This window comes from Pelobates fuscus, chromosome 8 (genome assembly GCF_036172605.1).
Source record: "Pelobates fuscus isolate aPelFus1 chromosome 8, aPelFus1.pri, whole genome shotgun sequence".
In the NCBI taxonomy this organism is placed as follows: domain Eukaryota; kingdom Metazoa; phylum Chordata; class Amphibia; order Anura; family Pelobatidae; genus Pelobates; species Pelobates fuscus.
Window position 1 is genome coordinate 56,785,882 of NC_086324.1, and position 26,358 is coordinate 56,812,239.

General features: G+C 49.4%; 1 protein-coding gene across 1 annotated transcript in view; it reads right to left on the bottom strand.

Annotated features, from left to right (window-relative positions):
* The window catches only part of LOC134571542 (aldehyde oxidase 1-like), a 125,922-nt gene that overhangs the window by 26,613 nt on the left and 72,951 nt on the right, over positions 1 to 26,358 (bottom strand). Inside the window, exons 27-29 of the mRNA XM_063429876.1 lie at positions 23,137 to 23,232; positions 1,961 to 2,089; positions 1,332 to 1,406 (exon numbers count right to left, since the gene is read on the bottom strand). Coding sequence (XP_063285946.1) covers positions 1,332 to 1,406; positions 1,961 to 2,089; positions 23,137 to 23,232 — 300 coding nt within the window. The remainder of the gene's footprint in view (positions 1 to 1,331; positions 1,407 to 1,960; positions 2,090 to 23,136; positions 23,233 to 26,358) is intronic.

Here is a 26,358-nt window from a genome sequence, read left to right on the forward strand (position 1 = left end):
CTTCTTTTCCCCCTTCTCTCTGTCTTTTTCCCCCCTTCTCCCTCTCTTTTTCCCCCTTCTCCCTCTCTTTTTCCCCCTTCTCTCTGTCTTTTTCCCCCCTTCTCTCTGTCTTTTTTCCCCCTTCTCTCTCTCCTTTTTTCTCCTTCTCTCTCTCTTTTTTCCCCTTCTCTCTCTCTTTTTTCCCCTTCTCTCTCTTTTTTCCCCCTCTCTCTCTCTCGTTTTTTCCCCTTCTCTCTCTCGCTTTTTCCCCTTCTCTCTCTCGCTTTTTCCCCTTCTCTCTCTCGCTTTTTCCCCTTCTCTCTCTCTCTTTTTTTCCCCTTCTCTCTCTCGTTTTTTCCCCTTCTCTCTCTCTTTTTTCCCCCTTCTCTCTCTCTTTTTTCCCCTTCTCTCTCTTTTTTCCCCTTCTCTCTCTCTTTTTTCCCCTTCTCTCTCTCTTTTCCCCCCTTCTCTCTCTCTTTTTCCCCCCTTCTCTCTCTCTTTTTCCCCCCTTCTCTCTCTCTTTTTTCCCCCTTCTCTCTCTCTTTTTTCCCCTTCTCTCTCTCTTTTTTCCCCTTCTCTCTCTTTTTTTTCCCCCCCTTACCTGCGAGTAGTGAGTAGGGTTTTTTGCTGGAGCCACCGGACCGGGTGGCAGCCTCGCCGGTCCGGCGGCACTCCTATCAGGCTGTCACTAGCGCTGGGGGCTGAAGGAGGAGGGAGGAGCATGTCTCTGTACCATGCTCCCTCGTGGTTCCCACAATTCCCAGCACAGAAACCGCGAGGGAGCATGGTACAGAGACATGCTCCTCCCTCCTCCTTCAGCCCCCAACGCTAGTGACAGCCTGACAGGAGTGCCGCCGGACCGGCGAGGCTGCCACACGGTCCGGCGGCTCCAGCGTGGAATGCGGCCGCCGGCTGGCCCCCTCAGAGTGTGTGCCACCGGACCGGCCACCCGGTGGCACATACATGGTCAGTGCAGCCCCCAGGTGCCGCGGCCCACCAGGAAATTTCCCGGTATCCCGGTGGGCCAGTCCGGCCCTGCCAGAGCCTGTTTGGCTCTAGAAGCCTTGAGGGCCGTGCAGAGACACCTAGAGTGCCGTACATGGCACACGTGCCATAGGTTGCCTACCCCTGCCATAGTGCATTACAATTATTGAATGGGGGTATCTGACAACAAGAAAATTACATACAGAGTATACAAGACACAAGAGTTTAAGAAGATTATTGTTTCACATTTATCTTGAAGAAGAGTTTTAACAATTTGGACATACAGGATTGTGACAATGGCACAGAAAAAAACAGCTAATGAATTTGTTACGAAAAAAAGAGAGACAAATCAAAACAGCTTGGCTCACCCAATTATTCCATGTGCCTTTAGGATTTTTCTTTTTAATTGGTTCAAGTCGTTCCATCAGAGTTTGACAAGCACTCTGTAAAACAGGACCAACCAGAGAGTTACAAGAGGATAGCATAACAACATCTAACAAGTAAAGTCTGTAATAGCTACATGATAATGGGGGGAGAGAGGTGTGTGCGTAGATTGTGCAAGAAAATGTTATTTTACATTGGAATATACAGACTGTTATGTCGAAGTACGGATAACATTGCATGTCTCAACAACGTCAGAGTGTGTATTTAGAATTCAAGCAACTAATGGAATATATCTTGCAAACATGATTTTATGCATTTTAACCAAACACGGATAAAAGCAGAAATTGTAAAAACAATAATTAAACCCTAAATACTTGGTCAGTGAGTTTATGGTAGGGGTCACTTGCTGGCATAACAGTGTATAGTCTACAAGGAGCTCAACAATCAGAGATAGAGGTTTAAAAACTAAAGTGACACATGTATTCATCTCTTAATGTTACTGTACCTCGTGTGTGGTATAGAGTGGATTTAGTCAATCTAAGCATGCCATTAACAAGATAACAGAAATTACAGCATACGCAGTGTCATATTATGCTCTGAATTGCTTTGTCACCTTCACTGCCATCCCATTGACGTCAGTTCCTAAGGAGCCCCCAGACACAATGGTGTTGGGGACTGTTGAAGTGCTCGTCTCACAAAAGTGGATATATGAAAGTGGGATCTGTAGTTCACGGCTGGCAATCTGCAGTAAAAATATAACAGGTTGTTAGAGTTAAAACAATAATAAAAACCTGAAAATCTTTTGAACACTGAATAAAATGGTAAATATAAGCAAACATGTGCAGAATCTACTGAATTACTCCTGAAATTGTAGCTGATAGAATGGAACTGTCCGACTTTACCCACCAGCTACATTTCCAGATAATGGGGAAAAGCAGTAGGTGAATTATGGGACATATATATATATAACAATTGAAAATCCCCCGCACTCACGCTTTTGTAGATATCAGTTCGCCGGGTGCCATGACTTGAACTCCAAACGTATATTTCAGTAAAGGATAGCCGCTCACCGGTCTTATAAAAATCCAAAATTTATTTAAACAGAGTTAAAAATGAGACCAACGTTTCAGTCCCCGCTCGGGACTTTCCTCAGGGTATCAAAACAATAACATTATTGTTTTGATACCCTGAGGAAAGTCCCGAGCGGGGACTGAAACGTTGGTCTCATTTTTAACTCTGTTTAAATACATTTTGGATTTTTATAAGACCGGTGAGCGGCTATCCTTTACTGAAATATATATATATATATATATATAAATAACAGAAGAGCCAACGTTAGATACCTTTTATTGTATGTTGTAGGATAACCAATGAAAGGCACATGGAGAGATTGGCACATGGTGTGAACAAGACATAGGAAGACTGATAGTGAAAAGTGTACAGATGGCACTGAATTTTGCCACATGACAGGAGGCTTCATATTTGCACGCCTTTACTTACCATAAATCTCCAGCAGCACTGATCAAAGTAACTTAAACCAATCAAAAATAAGTTATCACAAATAAAAGTTAGGACAGCCCCCAACTCCTCCTCTTTCTTTGCTGCTCTTGCAGAGACAGATCAGAGTATTTGACTTCTTATGCTTCATTATATTTTATTACATTTATCCATCTCTATTTGTGTACTTGTACAGGCTTCTTTGTCTATACCCCTTTATCTCCCTCTTTAGGGTTTATTTCTTTAATGCTAATGGCTCCTGGGCCGTCCTGTATTTCTGTAGGTCTGTCCCTTCACTACTCTGTTAAAGGAGCACTATAGGGTTAGGAACACAAATATATAAAGCCATCATCTAGCCCCCCTTGCATCCCTAAATATAGTAAAATCTTACCGGTTACCAGGCCTGAAGCTGCTGGCTTTGCCCCTGTCTGACTCAGACCTGCAAGCGGTCTGCTGAAATCATCAGAAGTGTTGTTCTGAGCCAATCACAGTGCTTCCCCATAGGATTGGATGAGACTGTCAAGGAGGCAGATCCAGCACAAGTCAAACACAACCCTGGCCAATCAGCATCTCTTCATAGAGTTGAATTGAATCAATGCAGATCTATGAGGAAAGTTCAGCGTCTGCATGCAGAGTGATGCACACTAGGCAAAACTGAGATAGGAAGCCACTCTAGCAGCCATCTAAGGAATGGCTAGTGAAGTTATCACTAGGCTGTAATGTAAACACTGCATTTTCTCTGAAAAGACTGTGTTTACAGCAAAAAGCCTGAATGGAATGATTCTACTCACCTGAACAAATACAATAAGCTGTAGTTGTTCTGGTGACTATATTGTCCCTTTAACAGAACATTTGCCGCAGCTGGCAGCCAAAGCAACATTACCTTTTTCCGTGGGAACCCTCTCCATCCTGCACTAACCCGTAGACTTGCTTGGGGGCTGTGGGGAACAACTCTGTATTTTTGTTGCTTTGCTCCTACAGACCCATGGGAGTTCTTCCCGCTCGGTCCCCACGCACGGCGGTCAACTTGGCTCTCACGAGGATGCGACATTCACGTTGCCCATTTGCTTTCTCCCCACAGACGCACGGTGGAACACGCTCAGGACAAAGACGGTTTCTTCAGCAACATATTCCTGGTTTAGAAGAAGAGAGGGGTCTTCCGACCCATCACCAGTAACAACACAACTCCTTCATGGTATACCACCACTTCAAGATGGAAGGAATCCATATTTTTCGCAACCTACTCCTCAAAGACGACTGGTTCCCCAAATTGGTGTCACAGGTGGTGGTCCGAAAATCGGGACCCCTGTGCCTGATGTAGTTGATGAGGAGTCTTCAGAGTGGTAGTGGATAAGTAGGGCCTGGTGCAGGGTAACCACATGCCCCCTGGTGTTGAGCACCAGCGTTTGTGCGGCCACTTACCAAGACCCTGTGCAGCTTATATATGATATGCTGAGATGTATCCAGTACTATAAACAAGATAAGACTAGAATAGGCACCAAAAAAGAAAACAAGACAAAACTAGTAGAACCCAGAACCAGAGAAGTATAGAAAGCAAAACCCAGAACATGTACACAATACATAAGGGAAACATTAACAGAACAAGGACAGGACAGGACTGTACATGGACTGGGAATACAAAATAAAACAAGACAAGCGATATAAGGCAAAACAAGAGGAGAAAAAAATAAGTACTATATAGGTAAAAAATTGGAGATTTCGACATGCATAAATGGCCAAGATGTATGCAGCCCACCACTGCGCCAACGTACTACAAGTACGGTGGATCCTATCTGCCTAGATATGCATGACTAAATAAACAATAGTAAAACACACACAGCACTTAACTGCAAGAAAGGGGCAGAGGACTTGGAGCAACTGCCTGCAGGAACCAACTAAAACAAAAGGATTAATGGAAAAGGAAAGGATGTGGCAACATAAAACAAACATTTAAAGGAATCCAAGAGACTGAGAATTCCAGGAACGGAATACAGGAATGAACCCAGAAAACCCAGCATAAAGAAAACCAGACATAGAATAGAAAACTAGAAAAACCAAGAATTGGTGCTTCACGAATCTCCTCCAACTGGTCATGGCCCGCCAACGATCCCTAGGCATAAGATGCATAATCTACTTGGATGACTTGCTACTGCTCTGCAACACACCTTCGCGGGTACGCTCTCAGACAACATTTGTTGTACATTTCCTTGAATCCTTGGGACTTGTGGTGAATCATGACAAGTCCGCACTGGAACTCTCACAAATGGTCCAGTTCCTGGAGTTCGATATAGACTTTACCTCCTGCATGCTCAGACTGCCTCTCAAGAAGATCTCTGCTCAGCAAAAAGATTCGAAAGGTACTGCGCATGGATCATATCCCGTTATGCCTCCTAGCGTGAGTTGTGGGACTCCTATTGGCTTCCATCCAAGCAATATATCTGGGCCCACTACACTACCAGGTCATTAACGATTGAAAGCGCACTACTTTCGTTCTGGACTGGTATACGATCACGGCCGAGGTATGGATGGAACTCCACTGGTGGCTCCTCCACATGCAAGCCTGGAATGGTAAAGCCATATTTGGTCCCACACCGGACTTTGTGCTGGAATCACAAGCCAGCTTCTAGGGCTGGTGAGCACATTGTGCGGGATCATCAACAGGAGGACCATGAAGAGGAAATGAACTTACACATCAACTGCCTGGAGTTAAAAGCAGGCTTCTTTGCATCCCACAGTATGGCCAGTCACATGTCCAACTGTTGGATAATATGCATGGACAACATTTCAGCGGTCCAGTATATAAACCGCCTGAGTGAAGCTCACGCTATCGGAGGTGACCAAGGACATCTACAGTTTCTGTCTATGCCGCAACATCACACTACGTGTGGAATATCTACAGGGAATATCCAACCTCACGGCGAGTTGGTTCTCCAGACATTGGAGGGACGGCACCGACTGCCATCTCCATGACACAATCTTCAACAAACACTTTGAACACAGGGGCCCACTGATTCTTGACCTTTCCACATCTCGGACCAACCATCAACGTCCCAGATTCTTCAGTTGGCTACCGGATATGGAATGGAAAGCTGTAGACGTATACCTCCAGAACTGGTCTAACCAAGGAGCTTATGCATTTCCTCCCTTCTCCATGTTGGCGAGGGTGATACACCAGGTATGGACCCAAGAGATCTCCCTGCTTCTACTGATGCCCCTATGGCTGAGCCAACCGTGGTTCCCAACTCTACAGGAATTGTCTTACGACTATACCATCCTTTTCCCTTCTATTGACTGTCCCGCAGGGAGTACCTCACCCCCTTGTCCTACAAGAATTTCTGGAATTAGTGGCCTGGAAGACTTCAGGGGATCTTGGTCAAAAGACGGATTATCACAGGTCACTAAGGACCTACTATGGGATTCATGGGCACCTGGCACCAGAAGATGTTACTTCGTTGCCTGGAACAAATGGTCTAGCTGGTGTTTTGAGAGGGATTTCAGTCCCATTTACAGCACCTATTCCAATAATTGTAATTTTTTTATTTTTTTTATCTCATTCCCTTTTCTTAGGACGTTCATACCGATCCATCAATGTCACACAGTCCGCGATTTAGGCTGCGCACGTTCCGGTTCAGAGCCTTCCAGTGGACCAAGATCCTTTGATTTGCAGTCTCCTGAGAGGTATCCGTTTGCACGTCCCCCAGTTCCGAAATACTCCTGACTTTGGGACATGGACGTGGTCCTATGATTTTTGGGGGGATTGGCCGGACAATAGATCTTTGTCCCTACCCCAACTCTCGGCGAAACTTACGTTGTAACTTTACTTGGTATTTTTTCATTGAGTAGCGGATGTTCGGGAGTTTGACATGAAAGGTTTAGCCTCAAGAGACACACTAAGACGAATTCGACGTCTGTTTTCTACCCGTTTTTTTTCTACGGCTCCACATCTTTGCCTGGTCAAGATGTTGATGCGCTATGTGGAGATTACTGCCCCTTTATGCGTTTCTCCATCGGGCCAACTTCTCGTGTCATATGCCAAGCCACATAAACCAGCGTCTACTACTACTCTCGCAAGATGGGTACGTTGGATCCTAGCTTAATCAGGTGCCGAAGCGTGTTTCAGTGCGGAGCAAATATGAAGCCTCCTCTCATGTGGTAAAATTGTAGATTATGCTGTTGTAGTGTACCTATAATCTTAATTTTAGTAATGACAGGAGGCGAATATTTCCCTCCCTGATCTTCCCCCCCATTTCTCCATCTCATATTTGTTTTTCATTTTCTATGTTTTCAGATTTACTTCTATAACTATTGTAGGCTGGATTGATGTATATATATATATATATATATATATATATATATATGTGTGTGTGAGTTTATATTAGATTCCGATGTATATATGTTAAATTCTTAGAGTTAGATTTGGTTATTGGATTGTACTTTTTTTTTTTTTTGGCAATCTTCATTTTTATTGAAGCACAATATACATGTATACAGAGAATAAACAAGCAGAGCTCTTACAAACGCCAAGTATAGTACCGTACATATAGTAATGCTCACTCACGTTTTCCCACCTGTATATCCCCACCCCGTCTCTGTGGTTAACTGAACAACCGAGCGAAACTGCGCAAACTGAACTTTAGAACGTGTTCTATATATACTTATGAGGGAAGGTAGGGAGGGGGTATCATGTTTCCCCCCCCCCCTGTTTCCCCCCTCTCTCTCCATTCCTCCTCCCCTTTTCCTCCCCTTCCTCTTTTTTTCGGGGGGGGGGGAGGGACTCAACTCTTCCCCCGCCTACGTCCCGCGTCTGTGTTTGGCTTGGGGTAATGACCCAAATGCAGTCATAGATAGTGCAAGTAAGAGCCCTGGGGTCCGGGCCTCACATTCTGCGGTAACATGTCAGAGACCATTATCTGTCCGGGCTGCGTTGGTGTAGGGTCGGTCATGCACGGTAAGGGAGAGAGGGAGGGAGGTAGAGAGAGAGAAGAAGAAGAGAGAAAGAAAAAAAGAAAAAAAAAAAAGGGGGAGGTGTCGGCCAGGGCGGGGGGAAGGGGGGAGTCCACCAGCACCCCCACACCCCACGTCCCAACCCCGCGTGTGTCGGCGCCTACCCGTCTATTTGGCCCTCCGCTCCGGCTGTCCCACCGGCTGACGAGCCATGTATTCAATCCAGGGAGCCCAGAGGCTGGTGCATTTCTCCCCCGTACCTCTCAGCTCCGCCGTGAGGCTCTCCATGCTGTATATTTCCTCTACCTTCTCCATCCAGTCCGAGACCGTGGGGACGGTAGCTGACTTCCAGCGGGCCGGGATAAAGCTCTTGGCGGCATTCAAGAAGTGTCTCGTCAGTGATCTCTTGTAGGCCCCCAGAGGCATCGTAGTGTGGTGAAGAAGCATCGGTAGGGGTTGCATCGGAATGTCCGAATCTAGTAGCTCTCGTAGTTTCGCGTGTATCTGTTGCCAGAAGGGCGCTATGAGAGGGCAGGACCACCAGATGTGTAAGTCCGTGCCGTCTTCGGACTCACATCTCCAGCAGCTGGCCGTTGGTGACAGACCCATGCGGAAGAGTCGGGAGGGCGTCCTATACCAGCAGGTCATAAGCTTATAGTTCGTCTCTTGCAGTTTTGCGCTGGTCGTACCTTGGTGCGCGAGGGTGTGTATCTTCTCCCAGTCTGGGTCCGTGAGAGTGACCCCCGTAGCTCGTTCCCAGGAAGATTGATATGGCGCCGGGGGGCTCCGAGCTGCAGTCAGTAGCATAGAATACAGCGTGGAGACTCCCTTCGATATGCGGTTCCCCTTCGCGCAAATGGCCTCAAAGCTGGTCAACCCCCTGTGTACCAGGTGTTTGCCCGGTAAAGATCGGTAGTAATGCCGAACTTGTTGGTATCGAAATCGGGTCAGCCCAGGGAGGGGTGTCAGGGGGGCCAGGGTTTCCAGGGGTCTCAGCTGTCCCCCAGCGCACCAATCCCCCAAGTATGGTTTATCCGGGCTTCCCAGTCCAGTAACGTCTCTCGGCGCTAGCCCTCCTGCGATCTCAGGGTTGTAAATCACCGGGACCAGCGGGGACAGGCTAGTCGTTAAGTCCAGCTTGTAGCGAATAGTGGACCACACTTGCAGGGTTGCCCCTATGAGCGGGTGCCTCCGGATGTCCCTCGTCTGTACTGGCCGCAGTAGCCACGTGGCCCAAGGTATACGCTCTTTGGCTTGTACGCGTTCTAGGTGGACCCATTGCTTATCGGTGTCGGGTACGTGCCAGTCCACCACTCTGAGGAGGTGTGTCGCTTGGTAGTAAGTTTGGGGCAAAGGGAGGGCCACTCCGCCTTGACATTTTGGACGAATCAGCTGGGAGTGTCTGAGTCTAGCTGCACCCGCTGCCCACACAAATTGTCTGATGGCCGTGTTCAGGGAGTTGAAGAAGGCCCTGGGGAGGGCGATGGGAATTGTCTGAAACAGATACAGGAGACGCGGCAACAGGTTCATTTTGACCGCGTTTATTCTCCCAAACCAGGACACGCAGGTTGCGCCCCATCTCTTCATGTCCGTCCTGAGTGTCGCCAGCAGGGGCAAGAAGTTGTCGGGGAACAGCCTGGTCAGGTCCGTCGTCAGCCAGATGCCGAGGTATTTTAAGCGCTGTGGGCACCACCTGAAAGGGAAATTCGCCCTCAGTTGAGTCGTCAGGCTTGCAGGGAGACAGAGCGGCATCGCCTTGGACTTGTCCGCGTTCAATTTTAAGTTGGAGAGCGCCCCATAGATCCGGAAGGCCCGGAGTAGGTTTGGCAATGTCACCATCGGGTTTGTAATAAAAAACAGCAGATCGTCTGCGTACGCAGCCACCCTATTCTCTCTACCCCCCACTGCAAACTCTGTGATACCCCCATCCCGTCTGACCGCCGCCAGAAACGGTTCTAGCGTGAGGGCAAACAGGAGGGGGAACAGGGGGCATCCTTGCCGCGTCCCATTGTGAATCGAAAAGACAGGGGACAGGGCTCCGTTTATCCGCAAGCGGGCCTTCGGGGTCGCATACAATGCGGCTATCCAGGTCTGAATGTTGGGGCCGAAGCCCATCACCCGCAGAGTCTCTCTCATGAACTGCCAATCCACTCTATCAAAAGCCTTCTCGGCATCTGTGGAAAGCAGGAGGCCGCCGCGCGCAGTTTCCTTGGTGACATGTATGAGGTTGAGGGCCCTGATTGTATTATCCTTCGCCTCCCGCCCCGGGATAAACCCGGTCTGGTCTGGGTGGACCAGGTCAGGAGCCACTTCCCCCACTCTGCGGGCGAGGATCTTTGTGAATAGCTTAAGGTCCGCATTGAGTAGGGAAATAGGCCTGTAACCGGCACACGATGTGGGGTCCTTCCCTTCTTTCGGCACCATCGCTACTGTTGCCATGAGGGTATCCTCTGGGAACCTCTCTCCCTCCAGGATAGAGTTAAGGCACACCAGCAGCTCCGGTAGGAGGATCTCCCCGAAGGTTCGTATGTATCGCACGGGAAAGCCCTCCGGTCCCGGGGCTTTGTTCATCTTCGCGGCTTTGAGGGCACCTGTGAGCTCTGCCAGAGTGATGGGGGCATCAAGGTCCTCCGCCTGGGCCTGCGTGAGCTTCTGAGTCACGTGGTGGTCCAAATATTCCCGAATCTCGTCCAGCCGTCGTCGAGGCGCCCCTTCCCCAGAGTCCCCCGGTAGGTTGTAGAGTTTAGCGTAAAATTCCTGGAATTCCGCCATTATGCCGTCTGGTCTTCGTATGGGGGGCACATTCGCCTTTTGCAGGACAGTTATTTGGGACAGTCGTCGTTTCCTTTGTAGCATTCTAGCGAGCAGACGCCCGCATTTATTCGAATGCTCAGAAAAGAATCTGCGGGATTTACGGAGCGTGTGCGAAAGGTTCCTGGATAATAGGCTCTTCAGTTCTCTCCTCGCCTCCAGCAGAGGGCGGTAATTGTCCTCCGTCGGGTCTGACCTGTGCGTCTGTTCCAGATGCGAGGTTGGGCGTATAGGTCTTGTAAGCTAGTGTTCTGTTCTCGTTTGCGTCTGGAGCAGAGCTTAATGAAATGGCCACGCAGAACGCATTTGTGGGCTTCCCATCGTATCTGGGGCGAGGTATCCTGAGCATGGTTGTCTGCGAAGTAATGAGAGAGGACCTCTTTTGTCTCCGCTTGAAGGAGGGGATCCTCTAGGACTTGTTCATTCAGTCTCCATTGCCGACAGCTGGGTTTAAACAGAGGTGAGCGTATCGTGGCCAGGACCGGGGCGTGGTCTGACCAAACCGCCGTGTGAATGTCACAGGACTGGAGAAGGTGCAGGTACTCCTGCGCGATCAGGATATAGTTTAAGCGGCTGTGGCTGCGGTGTACTGGTGAGTAAAATGAGTGGTGAGTAAAAACCCTGTCTTCTGGGTGAAGTACTCTCCAAGTATCAGCCAGCCCCGTTGTTCGCAGCGTTTTTCCCACTGTTCGGATACATAGGCCAGAGTGCGAGCTATGTCCTCTAGAGGTGTCCATACGTGGGCCCAGAGGGACATTGATGTCCCCCGCCACCAGGAGGACCCCCTCTCTGAACTGGTCAAGCAGCCGAAGAGTCCTGGAGAGAAAGCGGTGCTGGCCTGTGTTCGGGGCATATATGGACGCCAGTGTGCATTTCCTATCAGCTATCATGCCCTTAAGGAATAGAAAGCGGCCATTCGGGTCCGCCGTCATCTCCACACAGTTGAACGGTACGTGTTGTGCAATGAGGATCGCCACCCCTGCCTTCTTTGCCAGCTGGTGGTTCGCGAAGTATCCCGTGGGGAACCTCTTATCTCTAAGTTGGAGTCCTGCCCCACCTCTGAAGTGGGTCTCCTGGAGGAATGCTATAGAGGCTCGAGCGGTCCACAGGGACCGAAGCAGGTGTGACCTCCTCTCCGGGGCGTTCAACCCCCTAACGTTGTTGGTCCAGAGCCGCAGGGGAGCCGGGCAGAACCCCCCACCCCGTGTCCCAGCCATGGCCGAAGAGCGAGGGAAGGGAGGGAAGGCGGGGAGTGGGGAAGAGAGAGAAGAGGGAGAAAGGAAAAAATAAATAAATAAATAAAAAAAATTAAAGGGTCCTGTCTAAGAAGCCTGACTGGTGCCAAAGGTGGTGTCCGTCAGGAAGGTAGGGGGTTTGTGACCTGATAGGCCTACCCCGGTCGGGGCAAATAGGACATGACTGTATGGGAGGTACTCGACAGGTCTGAGTCCCCCAACCCTTAGTCGACTCAGTCTCCCGCGATCCTCCCGTCTGTAACCTTCAGTCTGTCCGCGGAGGCGTGCGCGGTACCCGCACAGGGGGGCCCGTGTCTAACGGTCTAGGCGTGAGAAGGTACCCGGATAGAGTGGATCAATTCCGATCGGCCCCCAGCCCGCCTGGAATGGAATTGAGCAATAGTTAATTATAAAGCTAGGTCCGGAACTAGCGTTATGGAGCGCAAGGGGGACCCACATCCTCTCAGACCACCCCTGGGGTTATGCCTCAGGGCCTTGTCACCTTGAGCGTCTGCTGCGCCCACCGCTACCCTCTCTATGTGCAGCTGACCATGGCCCCCAACCCCACCTCCCCCAGCCAAGCCCCCACCACCACCATCCCCTCAGCAGAAGCGTTAACGAACCAGCCCTGCCCCCCCCCCCCAGCACCCCCCAGGTCCGCCAAGCTTCCAAGAGTCCACCAGTCCCATATCCCCACCACCCAAAACCCCTGGTGAGGGAGCTCCTGAAATAATGTATACTGGCCCGAGGGGGAGAAGGGGGAAAGGGGGGGGGAGGGGGCACGTCTCTCTCCGCCATAGCGTCCCAAGTCTTTCTTGCATGAGGTGAAGGGGAAGGGGGGAGGGGGGAGGGAGAGGACCTAGTCGCTGATGCCCGCTATGGCCAACACGATGCCCAACCCCAGTACCTCCATGAAAGTCCAGCCGCTTCCTTACACCTCAGCGCCCGCCGGGCCGCCTACCATCCTTGCGGGTGGCTCCCTCTCCTGCTGTTGTTCCGGCAGTGGGCTCCGGGGTCCTTGTCTCCTGCCCACCAGCGGTGTTTCCAGCAGCCAGTTGCGGGTGCGTATGTGTGGAATGCGGAGTGTCCTCAGCGTTGGGGCCACGTCATCCGGCCATCTAATCTGAAGCCAAGTATTACCATGTTTTATCTGTAGGCTAAAGGGGAATCCCCAGCGGTAGGGCATATTCTTCTCCCCGAGGGTCGCAGTTATGGGCCGCAGCGCCCGTCGGGCGTCCAGGGTCAGGCTGGAGAGGTCTTGAAAAAGCGCTACCTCCACGCCCTGAAATACAATCTTGTCTGTGCCTCTAGTGGCGGACATCAGTGCCTCCTTGAGGCTGTATGCATGCAGACAGCAGAGCACATCTCTGGACCTCCCATCTTGCCTTGGGGGGCCCAGGGCCCTGTGAATCTGGTCAAATTGAATCTCTGCCGGGCAATTACGTCCCAGGATGTGCTGGAAGAGAGCCCGGGCCGTATCCTGCAGCGGTGATGTGTCCGGCTCCGGTAGTCCGCGGATCCTGATATTCTGGCGGCGACTGCGGTTCTCTAAATCCTCCACCTGTCGCCGCAGTGTCAGGAGAAGGTTACCTTGCCTGGTGGTTGCTAGTTCAGCCGCCCTATGTTGGGAACGGCTCGCCTGCGCCTCCGTCTCCAGGGCGTCCACTCTCACCTCCACAGCAGACAGGTCAGAGCGCAGAGTGAGGATCTCCTCCCGCACAGCCGCCCGGAATTCTTGCAGCAGGCCACTGGAGTCTGCTTTTGTCAGCATATTTACTGAAATCCGGGTGAGTTCTTGTCAGATCAGGCGCAGTGCATCGCCCTGTTCTCCGTCTTCCGACGAGATTCCCGCGCTTTCAGCGCCAGGGGAGGCCGGCGCCATTTTGGCAGCAGACCCGGCTCCCCGCAGATCCACCGGCGTGGACACATAATCGTCCATCGTGCCACTGAACTTACGAGGTGAGCCGGTGGAGGATGTCCCCTGGGACAGGAGCTTTTTCGTCCGGACCATGTTAAAGTATTTTTCCGCTGATTTCTAGCTGTTTAGTAGGCCGAGGGCACGGAGCACAGGCACTACACGTCTGCTCCCATGCACGGTCCGGCCACGCCCCCTTTGGATTGTACTTGAGACGCTTCTATTTAGTTACGTTTAGATCAGTTAATATGATTAATATGATATGCATCATTCACAACCTTCAAGTACCTTTCACTTGTTGTTTCTTCTTTTCAGTATAAAATGGCAAATCATCCTAAGTGGAAAAGTTACTCCTTTACGAACTACATTACCTTCCGGAGTTAAAAAACACAAAGTAAAGATAAAATCAATACAAAAACACAGGGCGCCTTTTTTTTGTATTGATTTTATCTTTACTTTGTGTTTTTTATGTATGTACAAGGTTAGGAGTGACCTTTAGACAGATGCTTGCCTGCATGTAATTATTACCACTCACTCCACCCATCTACTTTAAGTTGTTTCTTCCGGAGTTGTCTGGATGATTACCAAGTTCTTCAGTTTTTGTTCCTGTTATTAAAGGACCACTATAGTGCCAGGAAAACAAACTCGTTTTCCTGGCACTATAGTGTTAATAGGTCCCCCCCACCCTCAGGGTCCCACTCCCGCCGGGCTCTTCGGATAGGAAGGGGTTAAACACTTACCTTTCTCTAGCGCCGGGCTCCCTCGGAGCTGGGGACTCTCCTCCTCCTTCCAACGTCATCGGCTGAATGCGCATGCGGGCGCATTCAGTCCATAGGAAAACATTTCTCAATGGACGCTGGCGTCTTCTCACTGTGAAAATCACAGTGAGAAACACAGAAGCGCCCCTCTAGCGACAGCCACTAGAGGCTGGATTAACCCATAGGTAAACATAGCAGTTTCTCTGAAATTGCTATGTTTACAGCAGGCAGGGTTAACCCTAGATGGACCTGGCACCCAGACCACTTCATTAAGCTGAAGTGGTCTGGGTGCCTATAGTGGTCCTTTAACTATCTCGAGTAAAAAATGGGTCGCAAGAGAATACTGAGAACGGGCAGCAGCTGAATTAGCCTGCCCTTCGGTCGGTCCCCGCTCAGTTCTCAAGCAGTTTTTTGCTCATCTTGTGCCATTACACAGAGAACTTCTCTGAAACATATCAGACTGGTCCCACCCATACAGGCAGTCCAGATCCGAAATGCCAGCAAGTTCCCTCTGCATGAGAGACACAGCAACCCCAGACGATCGTTTCAGCCTTGTTAGGCATCATCAGTGAGGCATAGCTGATATCTCCCTAGGCACCGTGAGCAAGGGGTCCACGTCTGGATTATCCCTTAAACTTGTGGAGAGTAAAAAATGGGTCACAAGAGAATACTGAGAACGGGCAGCAGCTGAATTAGCCTGCCCTTCGGTCGGTCCCCGCACAGTTCTCAAGCAGTTTTTTGCTCATCTTGTGCCATTACAGAGAGAACTTCTCTGAAACATGTCAGACTGGTCCCACCCATACGGGCAGTCCAGATCCGAAATGCCAGCAAGTTCCCTCTGCACGAGAGACACAGCAACCCCAGACGATCGTTTCAGCCTTGTTAGGCATCATCAGTGAGGCATAGCTGATATCTCCCTAGGCACCGTGAGCAAGGGGTCCACGTCTGGATTATCCCTTAAACTTGTGGAGAGTAAAAAATGGGTCGCAAGAGAATATTGAGAACGGGCAGCAGCTGATTAGCATGCCCTTCGGTCGGTCCCCGCTCAGTTCTCAAGCAGTTTAAAGGGTTGATTTCCAGACGTGGACCCCTTGCTCACGGTGCCTAGAGAGATATCAGCTATGCCTCACTGATGATGCCTAACAAGGCTGAAACGATCGTCTGGGGTTGCTGTATCTCTCGTGCAGAGAGAACTTGCTGGCATTTCGGATCTGGACTGCCCGTATGTGCGAAAGGTTCCTGGAAATTAGGCTCTTCAGTTCTCTCCTCGCCTCCAGCAGAGGGCGGTAATTGTCCTCCGTCGGGTCTGACCTGTGCGTCTGTTGCAGATGCGAGGTTGGGCGTATAGGTCTTGTAAGCTAGTGTTCTGTTCTCGTTTGCGTCTGGAGCAGAGCTTAATGAAATGGCCACGCAGAACGCATTTGTGGGCTTCCCATCGTATCCATGGTTGTCTGCGAAGTAATGAGAGAGGACCTCTTTTGTCTCCGCTTGAAGGAGGGGATCCTCTAGGACTTGTTCATTCAGTCTCCATTGCCGACAGCTGGGTTTAAACAGAGGTGAGCGTATCGTGGCCAGGACCGGGGCGTGGTCTGACCAAACCGCCGTGTGAATGTCACAGGACTGGAGAAGGTGCAGGTACTCCTGCGCGATCAGGATATAGTTTAAGCGGCTGTGGCTGCGGTGTACTGGTGAGTAAAATGAGTGGTGAGTAAAAATCCTGTCTTCTGGGTGAAGTACTCTCCAAGTATCAGCCAGCCCCGTTGTTCGCAGCGTTTTTCCCACTGTTCGGATACATAGGCCAGAGTGCGAGCTATGTCCTCTAGAGGTGTCCATACGTGGGCCCAGAGGGACATTGATGTCCCCCGCCACCAGGAGGACCCCCTCTCTGAACTGGTCAAGCAGCCGAAGAGTCCTGGAGAGAAAGCGGTGCTGGCCTGTGTTCGGGGCATATATGGACGCCAGTGTGCATTTCCTATCAGCTATCATGCCCTTAAGGAATAGAAAGCGGCCATTCGGGTCCGCCGTCATCTCCACACAGTTGAACGGTACGTGTTGTGCAATGAGGATCGCCACCCCTGCCTTCTTTGCCAGCTGGTGGTTCGCGAAGTATCCCGTGGGGAACCTCTTATCTCTAAGTTGGAGTCCTGCCCCACCTCTGAAGTGGGTCTCCTGGAGGAATGCTATAGAGGCTCGAGCGGTCCACAGGGACCGAAGCAGGTGTGACCTCCTCTCCGGGGCGTTCAACCCCCTAACGTTGTTGGTCCAGAGCCGCAGGGGAGCCGGGCAGAACCCCCCACCCCGTGTCCCAGCCATGGCCGAAGAGCGAGGGAAGGGAGGGAAGGCGGGGAGTGGGGAAGAGAGAGAAGAGGGAGAAAGGAAAAAATAAATAAATAAATAAAAAAAATTAAAGGGTCCTGTCTAAGAAGCCTGACTGGTGCCAAAGGTGGTGTCCGTCAGGAAGGTAGGGGGTTTGTGACCTGATAGGCCTACCCCGGTCGGGGCAAATAGGACATGACTGTATGGGAGGTACTCGACAGGTCTGAGTCCCCCAACCCTTAGTCGACTCAGTCTCCCGCGATCCTCCCGTCTGTAACCTTCAGTCTGTCCGCGGAGGCGTGCGCGGTACCCGCACAGGGGGGCCCGTGTCTAACGGTCTAGGCGTGAGAAGGTACCCGGATAGAGTGGATCAATTCCGATCGGCCCCCAGCCCGCCTGGAATGGAATTGAGCAATAGTTAATTATAAAGCTAGGTCCGGAACTAGCGTTATGGAGCGCAAGGGGGACCCACATCCTCTCAGACCACCCCTGGGGTTATGCCTCAGGGCCTTGTCACCTTGAGTGTCTGCTGCGCCCACCGCTACCCTCTCTATGTGCAGCTGACCATGGCCCCCAACCCCACCTCCCCCAGCCAAGCCCCCACCACCACCATCCCCTCAGCAGAAGCGTTAACGAACCAGCCCTGCCCCCCCCCCCCAGCACCCCCCAGGTCCGCCAAGCTTCCAAGAGTCCACCAGTCCCATATCCCCACCACCCAAAACCCCTGGTGAGGGAGCTCCTGAAATAATGTATACTGGCCCGAGGGGGAGAAGGGGGAAAGGGGGGGGAGGGGGCACGTCTCTCTCCGCCATAGCGTCCCAAGTCTTTCTTGCATGAGGTGAAGGGGAAGGGGGGAGGGGGGAGGGAGAGGACCTAGTCGCTGATGCCCGCTATGGCCAACACGATGCCCAACCCCAGTACCTCCATGAAAGTCCAGCCGCTTCCTTACACCTCAGCGCCCGCCGGGCCGCCTACCATCCTTGCGGGTGGCTCCCTCTCCTGCTGTTGTTCCGGCAGTGGGCTCCGGGGTCCTTGTCTCCTGCCCACCAGCGGTGTTTCCAGCAGCCAGTTGCGGGTGCGTATGTGTGGAATGCGGAGTGTCCTCAGCGTTGGGGCCACGTCATCCGGCCATCTAATCTGAAGCCAAGTATTACCATGTTTTATCTGTAGGCTAAAGGGGAATCCCCAGCGGTAGGGCATATTCTTCTCCCCGAGGGTCGCAGTTATGGGCCGCAGCGCCCGTCGGGCGTCCAGGGTCAGGCTGGAGAGGTCTTGAAAAAGCGCTACCTCCACGCCCTGAAATACAATCTTGTCTGTGCCTCTAGTGGCGGACATCAGTGCCTCCTTGAGGCTGTATGCATGCAGACAGCAGAGCACATCTCTGGACCTCCCATCTTGCCTTGGGGGGCCCAGGGCCCTGTGAATCCGGTCAAATTGAATCTCTGCCGGGCAATTACGTCCCAGGATGTGCTGGAAGAGAGCCCGGGCCGTATCCTGCAGCGGTGATGTGTCCGGCTCCGGTAGTCCGCGGATCCTGATATTCTGGCGGCGACTGCGGTTCTCTAAATCCTCCACCTGTCGCCGCAGTGTCAGGAGAAGGTTACCTTGCCTGGTGGTTGCTAGTTCAGCCGCCCTATGTTGGGAACGGCTCGCCTGCGCCTCCGTCTCCAGGGCGTCCACTCTCACCTCCACAGCAGACAGGTCAGAGCGCAGAGTGAGGATCTCCTCCCGCACAGCCGCCCGGAATTCTTGCAGCAGGCCACTGGAGTCTGCTTTTGTCAGCATATTTACTGAAATCCGGGTAAGTTCTTGTCAGATCAGGCGCAGTGCATCGCCCTGTTCTCCGTCTTCCGACGAGATTCCCGCGCTTTCAGCGCCAGGGGAGGCCGGCGCCATTTTGGCAGCAGACCCGGCTCCCCGCAGATCCACCGGCGTGGACACATAATCGTCCATCGTGCCACTGAACTTACGAGGTGAGCCGGTGGAGGATGTCTCCTGGGACAGGAGCTTTTTCGTCCGGACCATGTTAAAGTATTTTTCCGCTGATTTCTAGCTGTTTAGTAGGCCGAGGGCACGGAGCACAGGCACTACACGTCTGCTCCCATGCACAGTCCGGCCACGCCCCCTTTGGATTGTACTTGAGACGCTTCTATTTAGTTACGTTTAGATCAGTTAATATGATTAATATGATATGCATCATTCACAACCTTCAAGTACCTTTCACTTGTTGTTTCTTCTTTTCAGTATAAAATGGCAAATCATCCTAAGTGGAAAAGTTACTCCTTTACGAACTACATTACCTTCCGGAGTTAAAAAACACAAAGTAAAGATAAAATCAATACAAAAACACAGGGCGCCTTTTTTTTGTATTGATTTTATCTTTACTTTGTGTTTTTTATGTATGTACAAGGTTAGGAGTGACCTTTAGACAGATGCTTGCCTGCATGTAATTATTACCACTCACTCCACCCATCTACTTTAAGTTGTTTCTTCCGGAGTTGTCTGGATGATTACCAAGTTCTTCAGTTTTTGTTCCTGTTATTAAAGGACCACTATAGTGCCAGGAAAACAAACTCGTTTTCCTGGCACTATAGTGTTAATAGGTCCCCCCCACCCTCAGGGTCCCACTCCCGCCGGGCTCTTCGGATAGGAAGGGGTTAAACACTTACCTTTCTCTAGCGCCGGGCTCCCTCGGAGCTGGGGACTCTCCTCCTCCTTCCAACGTCATCGGCTGAATGCGCATGCGGGCGCATTCAGTCCATAGGAAAACATTTCTCAATGGACGCTGGCGTCTTCTCACTGTGAAAATCACAGTGAGAAACACAGAAGCGCCCCTCTAGCGACAGCCACTAGAGGCTGGATTAACCCATAGGTAAACATAGCAGTTTCTCTGAAATTGCTATGTTTACAGCAGGCAGGGTTAACCCTAGATGGACCTGGCACCCAGACCACTTCATTAAGCTGAAGTGGTCTGGGTGCCTATAGTGGTCCTTTAACTATCTCGAGTAAAAAATGGGTCGCAAGAGAATACTGAGAACGGGCAGCAGCTGAATTAGCCTGCCCTTCGGTCGGTCCCCGCACAGTTCTCAAGCAGTTTTTTGCTCATCTTGTGCCATTACAGAGAGAACTTCTCTGAAACATGTCAGACTGGTCCCACCCATACGGGCAGTCCAGATCCGAAATGCCAGCAAGTTCCCTCTGCACGAGAGACACAGCAACCCCAGACGATCGTTTCAGCCTTGTTAGGCATCATCAGTGAGGCATAGCTGATATCTCCCTAGGCACCGTGAGCAAGGGGTCCACGTCTGGATTATCCCTTAAACTTGTGGAGAGTAAAAAATGGGTCGCAAGAGAATATTGAGAACGGGCAGCAGCTGATTAGCATGCCCTTCGGTCGGTCCCCGCTCAGTTCTCAAGCAGTTTAAAGGGTTGATTTCCAGACGTGGACCCCTTGCTCACGGTGCCTAGAGAGATATCAGCTATGCCTCACTGATGATGCCTAACAAGGCTGAAACGATCGTCTGGGGTTGCTGTATCTCTCGTGCAGAGAGAACTTGCTGGCATTTCGGATCTGGACTGCCCGTATGGGTGGGACCAGTCTGATATGCTTCAGATATGTTCTCTCTGTAATGGCACAAGATGAGCTAAAACCAGCTTGAGTTCTGAGCGGGGACCCACCGAAGGGCAGGCTATTTCAGCTGCTGTCCGTTCTCAGAATACTCTTGCGACCCGTTTTTTTTTTCTCTCCTTTAACTATTTCCGTTCACATCAAAGAAAGGCAAGGAAAGGCTGTCCTAACTTATACTTTTGATTGGTTTAAGTTACTTTGATTGATCTGTGCTACTGGAGATTTATAGTAAAGAAACTCATGCAAATATTTGCCTCCTGTCATTATTAAAATTAAGATTATAGATACACTACGTTAGCATAATCTAAAGTTATGAGAGAGAAAGTCATTCGATATATGGGAAGTTTACCCCAAAACAGGACAAAAATGAACAACCTGGAGAAATTAGGGGGGCAGTTAATTGAGAAAAACATTACACTACAAAATAATGGAAAAATAAAGCAAATGGGGAAAATGATGGTGTATAATGACATCAGAATGTGCTCTCTGTAATCATGTGGGTCAGTTAGGGCATTAAGAAAGAATGTAAAATAGATTAAAAGAAGAGTATGATCGCCATTTCGCTGACGACGAACCTGCACGGACGCCATCTTCCACAGCTCCCGGCCTGTCGCCCGCAATCTTGCCAATATCTCCTGCCAGAGGGGCCATCTGCCCAAACAAAACACACACCCGGACCCACAGTGAGGGGGCGAACAGATCGATGCCCTTCTTTCAAGCCGCCAAACAACCTAGGCAGCGGCGCAAAACCGCGGCCTACCACGCGACACCAATCCTCAATCTAGAGGCACTTTTCGGCAGACAAGGGGATTGCCGTGACCACCAGGCATACACCCCGCCGGACACATTAAACATGGGCCGCCGCACTCCCAAGCCTGCAACCGGAGCCAGCACCCAAGGTAGGGACATAGGGGAAATGATGCTCAGACCAGGACTGGCCACACCAAAACAAACAGACACCCCACCAAACATGGCCCCCACCCCAGGAACGGAGGGAAGGGGGACCCCAAATGCACAGTACCCTCAGGAGGGCCCAGCCAAACCCCCTGTCTCCCCAGAGGACTCAGCCCCCACCACCAAAGGAGACTTAAAGGTGCTTTTGGCAGACATCCAAAAACTGCTGGCCGCCGACGTTGCCCTGATTAAAAGGGACATGCAACAGATTACAGACAGAGTCACCACCACAGAATCGGACATAACACAAGTCCACAACACCATAACCACCTTGCAAGACTCGGTCCAGCAACTACAAACAGAACAACATGTCCTAGCAGCACAATTAATGTCCCTAGAAGACAAACAACGCCGAACACACATTAAGATCCGCGGCATACCTAACACCATCACCACTGATGAATTGCCGCGCTACACGCGGCGCCTCCTGTCTACAATCCTGACGCTCCCAGTGGCGGAAAAAATCACACTGGATGGAATATACCGGGTAACCAGCTCAGCCCGCATCTCACCTAACACCTCCAGAGACGTTATCTTAAGATGTGCTACCACGCATGACAAAATCCGAATAATGACTGCCATAAAGGGCAAAACGCCACTAGAATTTGAGAACGCAAACCTTTTGTTTTTCCAAGACCTAACCAGGGCCACATTACTCAGACGCAAATCTTTTGGCCCAGTGACGACTGCCCTGCGTAAAGCCAACATCCCATATAGATGGGGCAACACAGGCTCCTTACTCGTCCATCATGCAGAGACCACCCACAACCTCACATCCCCAATGGGGGCCCCGGCATTCTTGTCCGCACTGGGACTTCACCTGGAACAACCGCACACTGCAGATGACGCCCAAACCACTACCTGAGGAACATCAGCCAGCGCCTCAACCGAACAACCCCAGAGCACCTGAACCTACTAAGAGACAGTGAGGAACCAACCTTGAGACTCCTAAACTTAATTTTATTTTTGTATATATATATTACTGTTTTTTTTGTTTGTTCTTTTTTCTTTTTGTGTTTTTTTTTTTTTTGTTTTTCTTTTGGGACTCCTGCAGCTTACTCGCTATATATATAAATGTCCCCCCTGCTATTTTTACCTTGCCCTGCAGGCATGGGGCACCCGCTCTCACAAGACCGACGGATGGTCCCCCACGCACAATAGCATTGTGGCGCTCACCATGAACACCGCCACTCCGCCCACCCCCCCACCTCCCCCAGGGATAGGGGGATAGATAAGATGCCATACAGGTACAACGCACACCGGAGCATCCCACACACATGTCATTCCAGCCAACCTGGTCCCATCAAGAGCTCCACAGGCGAGTACACACAGGCATCCAGAACCACAAACCTGAACCAGCTTGCAACATGTATACACATGCTCCCATACATGACTACACACTGCAGCCCGACCCAGGGAGCACCCTTACACCTACACACTTGTAGTACACCAGGGGAATAACGCACATAACACCAAACATGTAGCAACCTTACCTACCCCGGGTATGTCACCAAGCTTGTCTGTTATATGAAAATGTGCTTCACAACTATGCAACCTCAATGTTAACACTGTTATACTGTACCGTTTGAAAGTGTCCTACCATTTTATGTAGGAAACTGTTAACTTGCCAAACCAAGCGCACAAAAATAAAGAATTTAAAAAAAAAAAAAAGAAGAGTATGATCTATGTTTCTAACTATATCTTACATAACAGCCTTAATAAAAACTGTACCTGCATAATCTTGGTATGAACACCTTGTCCCATTTCTACTCCACCATGTGTCACCAAAACAGTTCCATCTTTGTAGATATGGACCAGAGCAGATGCCTAAAACAAGACAGAACACATAATCTGCATTTTAATTCCACCTGGGTTAAAGAGGTATTGAGACTTCTCTGGAATTGACACCACTGAAGAAAAAACTTGAAATCATCTATAATTGTGTTAACCTTTTTCTTCTATGATATGCTCCATTTAATTTAAAATTTATAGTAAGGATTTAGCAAAATGGCATAAACGTCCATTTCAGAAAAGGCAAAGCCAAGGCTAATATTGCAATTAAAGAGGAGAAATATTGCTTAATTTTTGCTCTTTCTGTATATTTTCTCTAAGTTTACTGCTAATAGCAAAGGACAGAGCTTGACAGGCAGCTAAGATGTAGGAGCCCGGTTGCAGGATAAAGAGGTGTGGGTTTCCTCACAAATATTATATCTATTAAACATAGGGACATGTAAAAATAATATTAAAAATACTAAGTGAAAGTCTGAAATTAAAATTGATTAAAACTGACAACTACCCTATCTTATAAAACAAAATTCTGCTTAGTAATCTGTGAACTTTTATTTTTTTAAATTTATTTTATTTATTTATTTCTGGTTATTTTGAGTACGGTCCTTTTTTGTTTGTTTTTTCCTTTTACTAGGAGAGTATAATAAGAGGGATGCCTCACTAAGAGTGGGCAATTAGAATTTGAGAGATAAAGTAGAGACATTAATATAAATAGGAAAATAGCACTTAGAATCACTAAAGGAACACAAACATAGGACTGACTAACATGGGCACTACAAAATGTTTTGTTTTTTTTGTAATGTGTACTTTATTTTTATTAAATTTCTTAGTATTTTTTTTTTTTAAATACTTATTTCACTCCATTTCACAGAGGGGATTATAATAAGAAAGAAACCTCACTGAGGGTGGATAATATAAATTTGCAAGGTAAATAGGTGATAGTAGTTTGAGAAAAAATAAATAATTTGAAGAATTAACAATAGGACACAAGTAAACAACTTTATGATCATTGATAGGCACACTATAAAGGAATATAACAAATGTTCCACCTGTGAGGAGGGTCCAAACAACTATGGACCGTTTCACTGGTGGAGGAACACCTACTGGGACACTCCAGGGGTGTCCTGGGGCTTAACCCCTATAGTTTAGAATAATGAAAGAAAACTCAACTGCTGGAGTGAACCAGACTAGTCAAGTGTACAACTGGATATGGTGAACAAAATGATACTGATAATGTGACAAATACCGTCTAGTGAGAACACCAGTAAATAGTAGTGAAAATCTAGCCAAAATGGCTTACCTCTATGTACAAAAAATGATGCCTATGAGCCTACAGAGCTCCCGAATAGCTAACTGGCTAGTGACTTTAATAAGTAGAAAGAAATGGTCAAGTCCAGAGCTAGGGGCCCATAGAGTAGGTATAAGTCAAATGACGAACATAGGTATCTGGGGTGCTGTCACGTCCAGCTGGACACGGTGCTTAGATCGTGCAACTGCAAGAGGGTCTATGAACTTGGTAACCAGTTTAGTGTAGTATCTGGTCGGCGGTATACCAAGCGATAGTCCCACTGTCAAAGGGGGTGTCATAAATGGGTTAATGAATACTTGGCATAGATGACATAGGGAAACAGGCATGTAAATAGTGCCTCCCCCTATACAACTCGATAACTGTAACACTGAACAAATAATGGTTACTGTATATAATCGAGAGGCCCCAATTAATACTACTGAGGTATACTCAGCAGATACAAAGCGTGACCCAAACCCTAGTACAAATAGGAGGAATAAAACACACAATAAGGGTGACTACATGTGCATAACCATACTTAGTGTGTTGGTTGCCTACACATGGTGATAGAGATCCCTAAGTGAAAAATAGAGTGAGTAGAACAGAGAGCCCTTAGAGCCCGACGCGCGTTTCGGTGCTCGCTCAGATGCACCTTCGTCAGGGGCTAATTTGAGACTGGTCAGAAGTCTCCTTTTATATGTATTCAAGTCCCAGCCACTTGCTAATGGACCAATGGGACCGCCGAAATTCAGCGCCAAAAAACCCACGTGGGCATATGCAAATGCCTTGGGTGGATGGGCCAATTACAAATCTTCTAGTCTGACGTCATCTGACGTTTTTCTTCCGTATACGCTTTTTCTTATTTGCACCAGTTCATTAACCCAATGAGTACCGAGTGGGAATTGTCCTTATTAGCTACTACAATAACGATACACATGCGGAGTTGTAGCTTTTGCTACAGAGCCGTGTTACTAATCTATTCTTTAGATGTTGTTACGGGTTTAAGATAGACTTAGACCGGAGGTCCGTCTAATGTGTTGGCATATAGTAATTTGCTTGGCTCGTCCAGCCTCAGAAAGGGGGCTGAACACAGCTACATCCCTCTGTCCGAATTGGACCCTTTGGGTGTTAAGATCGGATGGAGTGGTCAACAGCTCTTAAGATGTACCAATTGCTGAAAACCTCCACTATATTCGGAGTGCCAGTAGTATGCTGGCGACTAGTATTCCATGATAGAGAGATCATCTCATCTTAGGTCTAAAGAGGGTCTATTTCTTTCCGAAACATCCTTACCATCTGCATCTAAGCTGGGTATTTGTCTGTGTAACAGAACTTCCCCATTGCGGATGAACTGCGGATATATTACCCTTTATGTGCCGAAAGGTGTCAAATGAACAAACCTCTTGGTGTTATGTAGGGAATCTGTAACTCCACACAGGAAACTTGTGTTGCCATAGTGCATGTATAGGGTTTAAATCCTGAACTCTATACATTGAGTGGCAGGGCTAGCAGGCAGAGCGCCGCGAACTGTACAACTACTCGCCCGTCCATGTCCACCAGGACTGATAAATAGATAATGTGCCTAGTGTTCAATTTTTACTTCAACCATGTACTGGCGTGTTACAGGTTCAGAGGTAGATAGTTTTCCCCTATGTGTGGCGTATGAAGCATCCTATTAGGCTGAGATGCTTTGGAGTCACCACTCGCTTGGGTCATCTAGGTGTAACCTACTCCATGAGCATACACACTATGTTGGATACCCACCCTTCTGTTACATAGGGGATGATAGAGAATTATCCCTTATTCATGTATAGATGTCTATACTATGTAAGGTGGAGATGTCAGACTGTTCAGGGGCTGGGCGGTTGGTCAAAGGA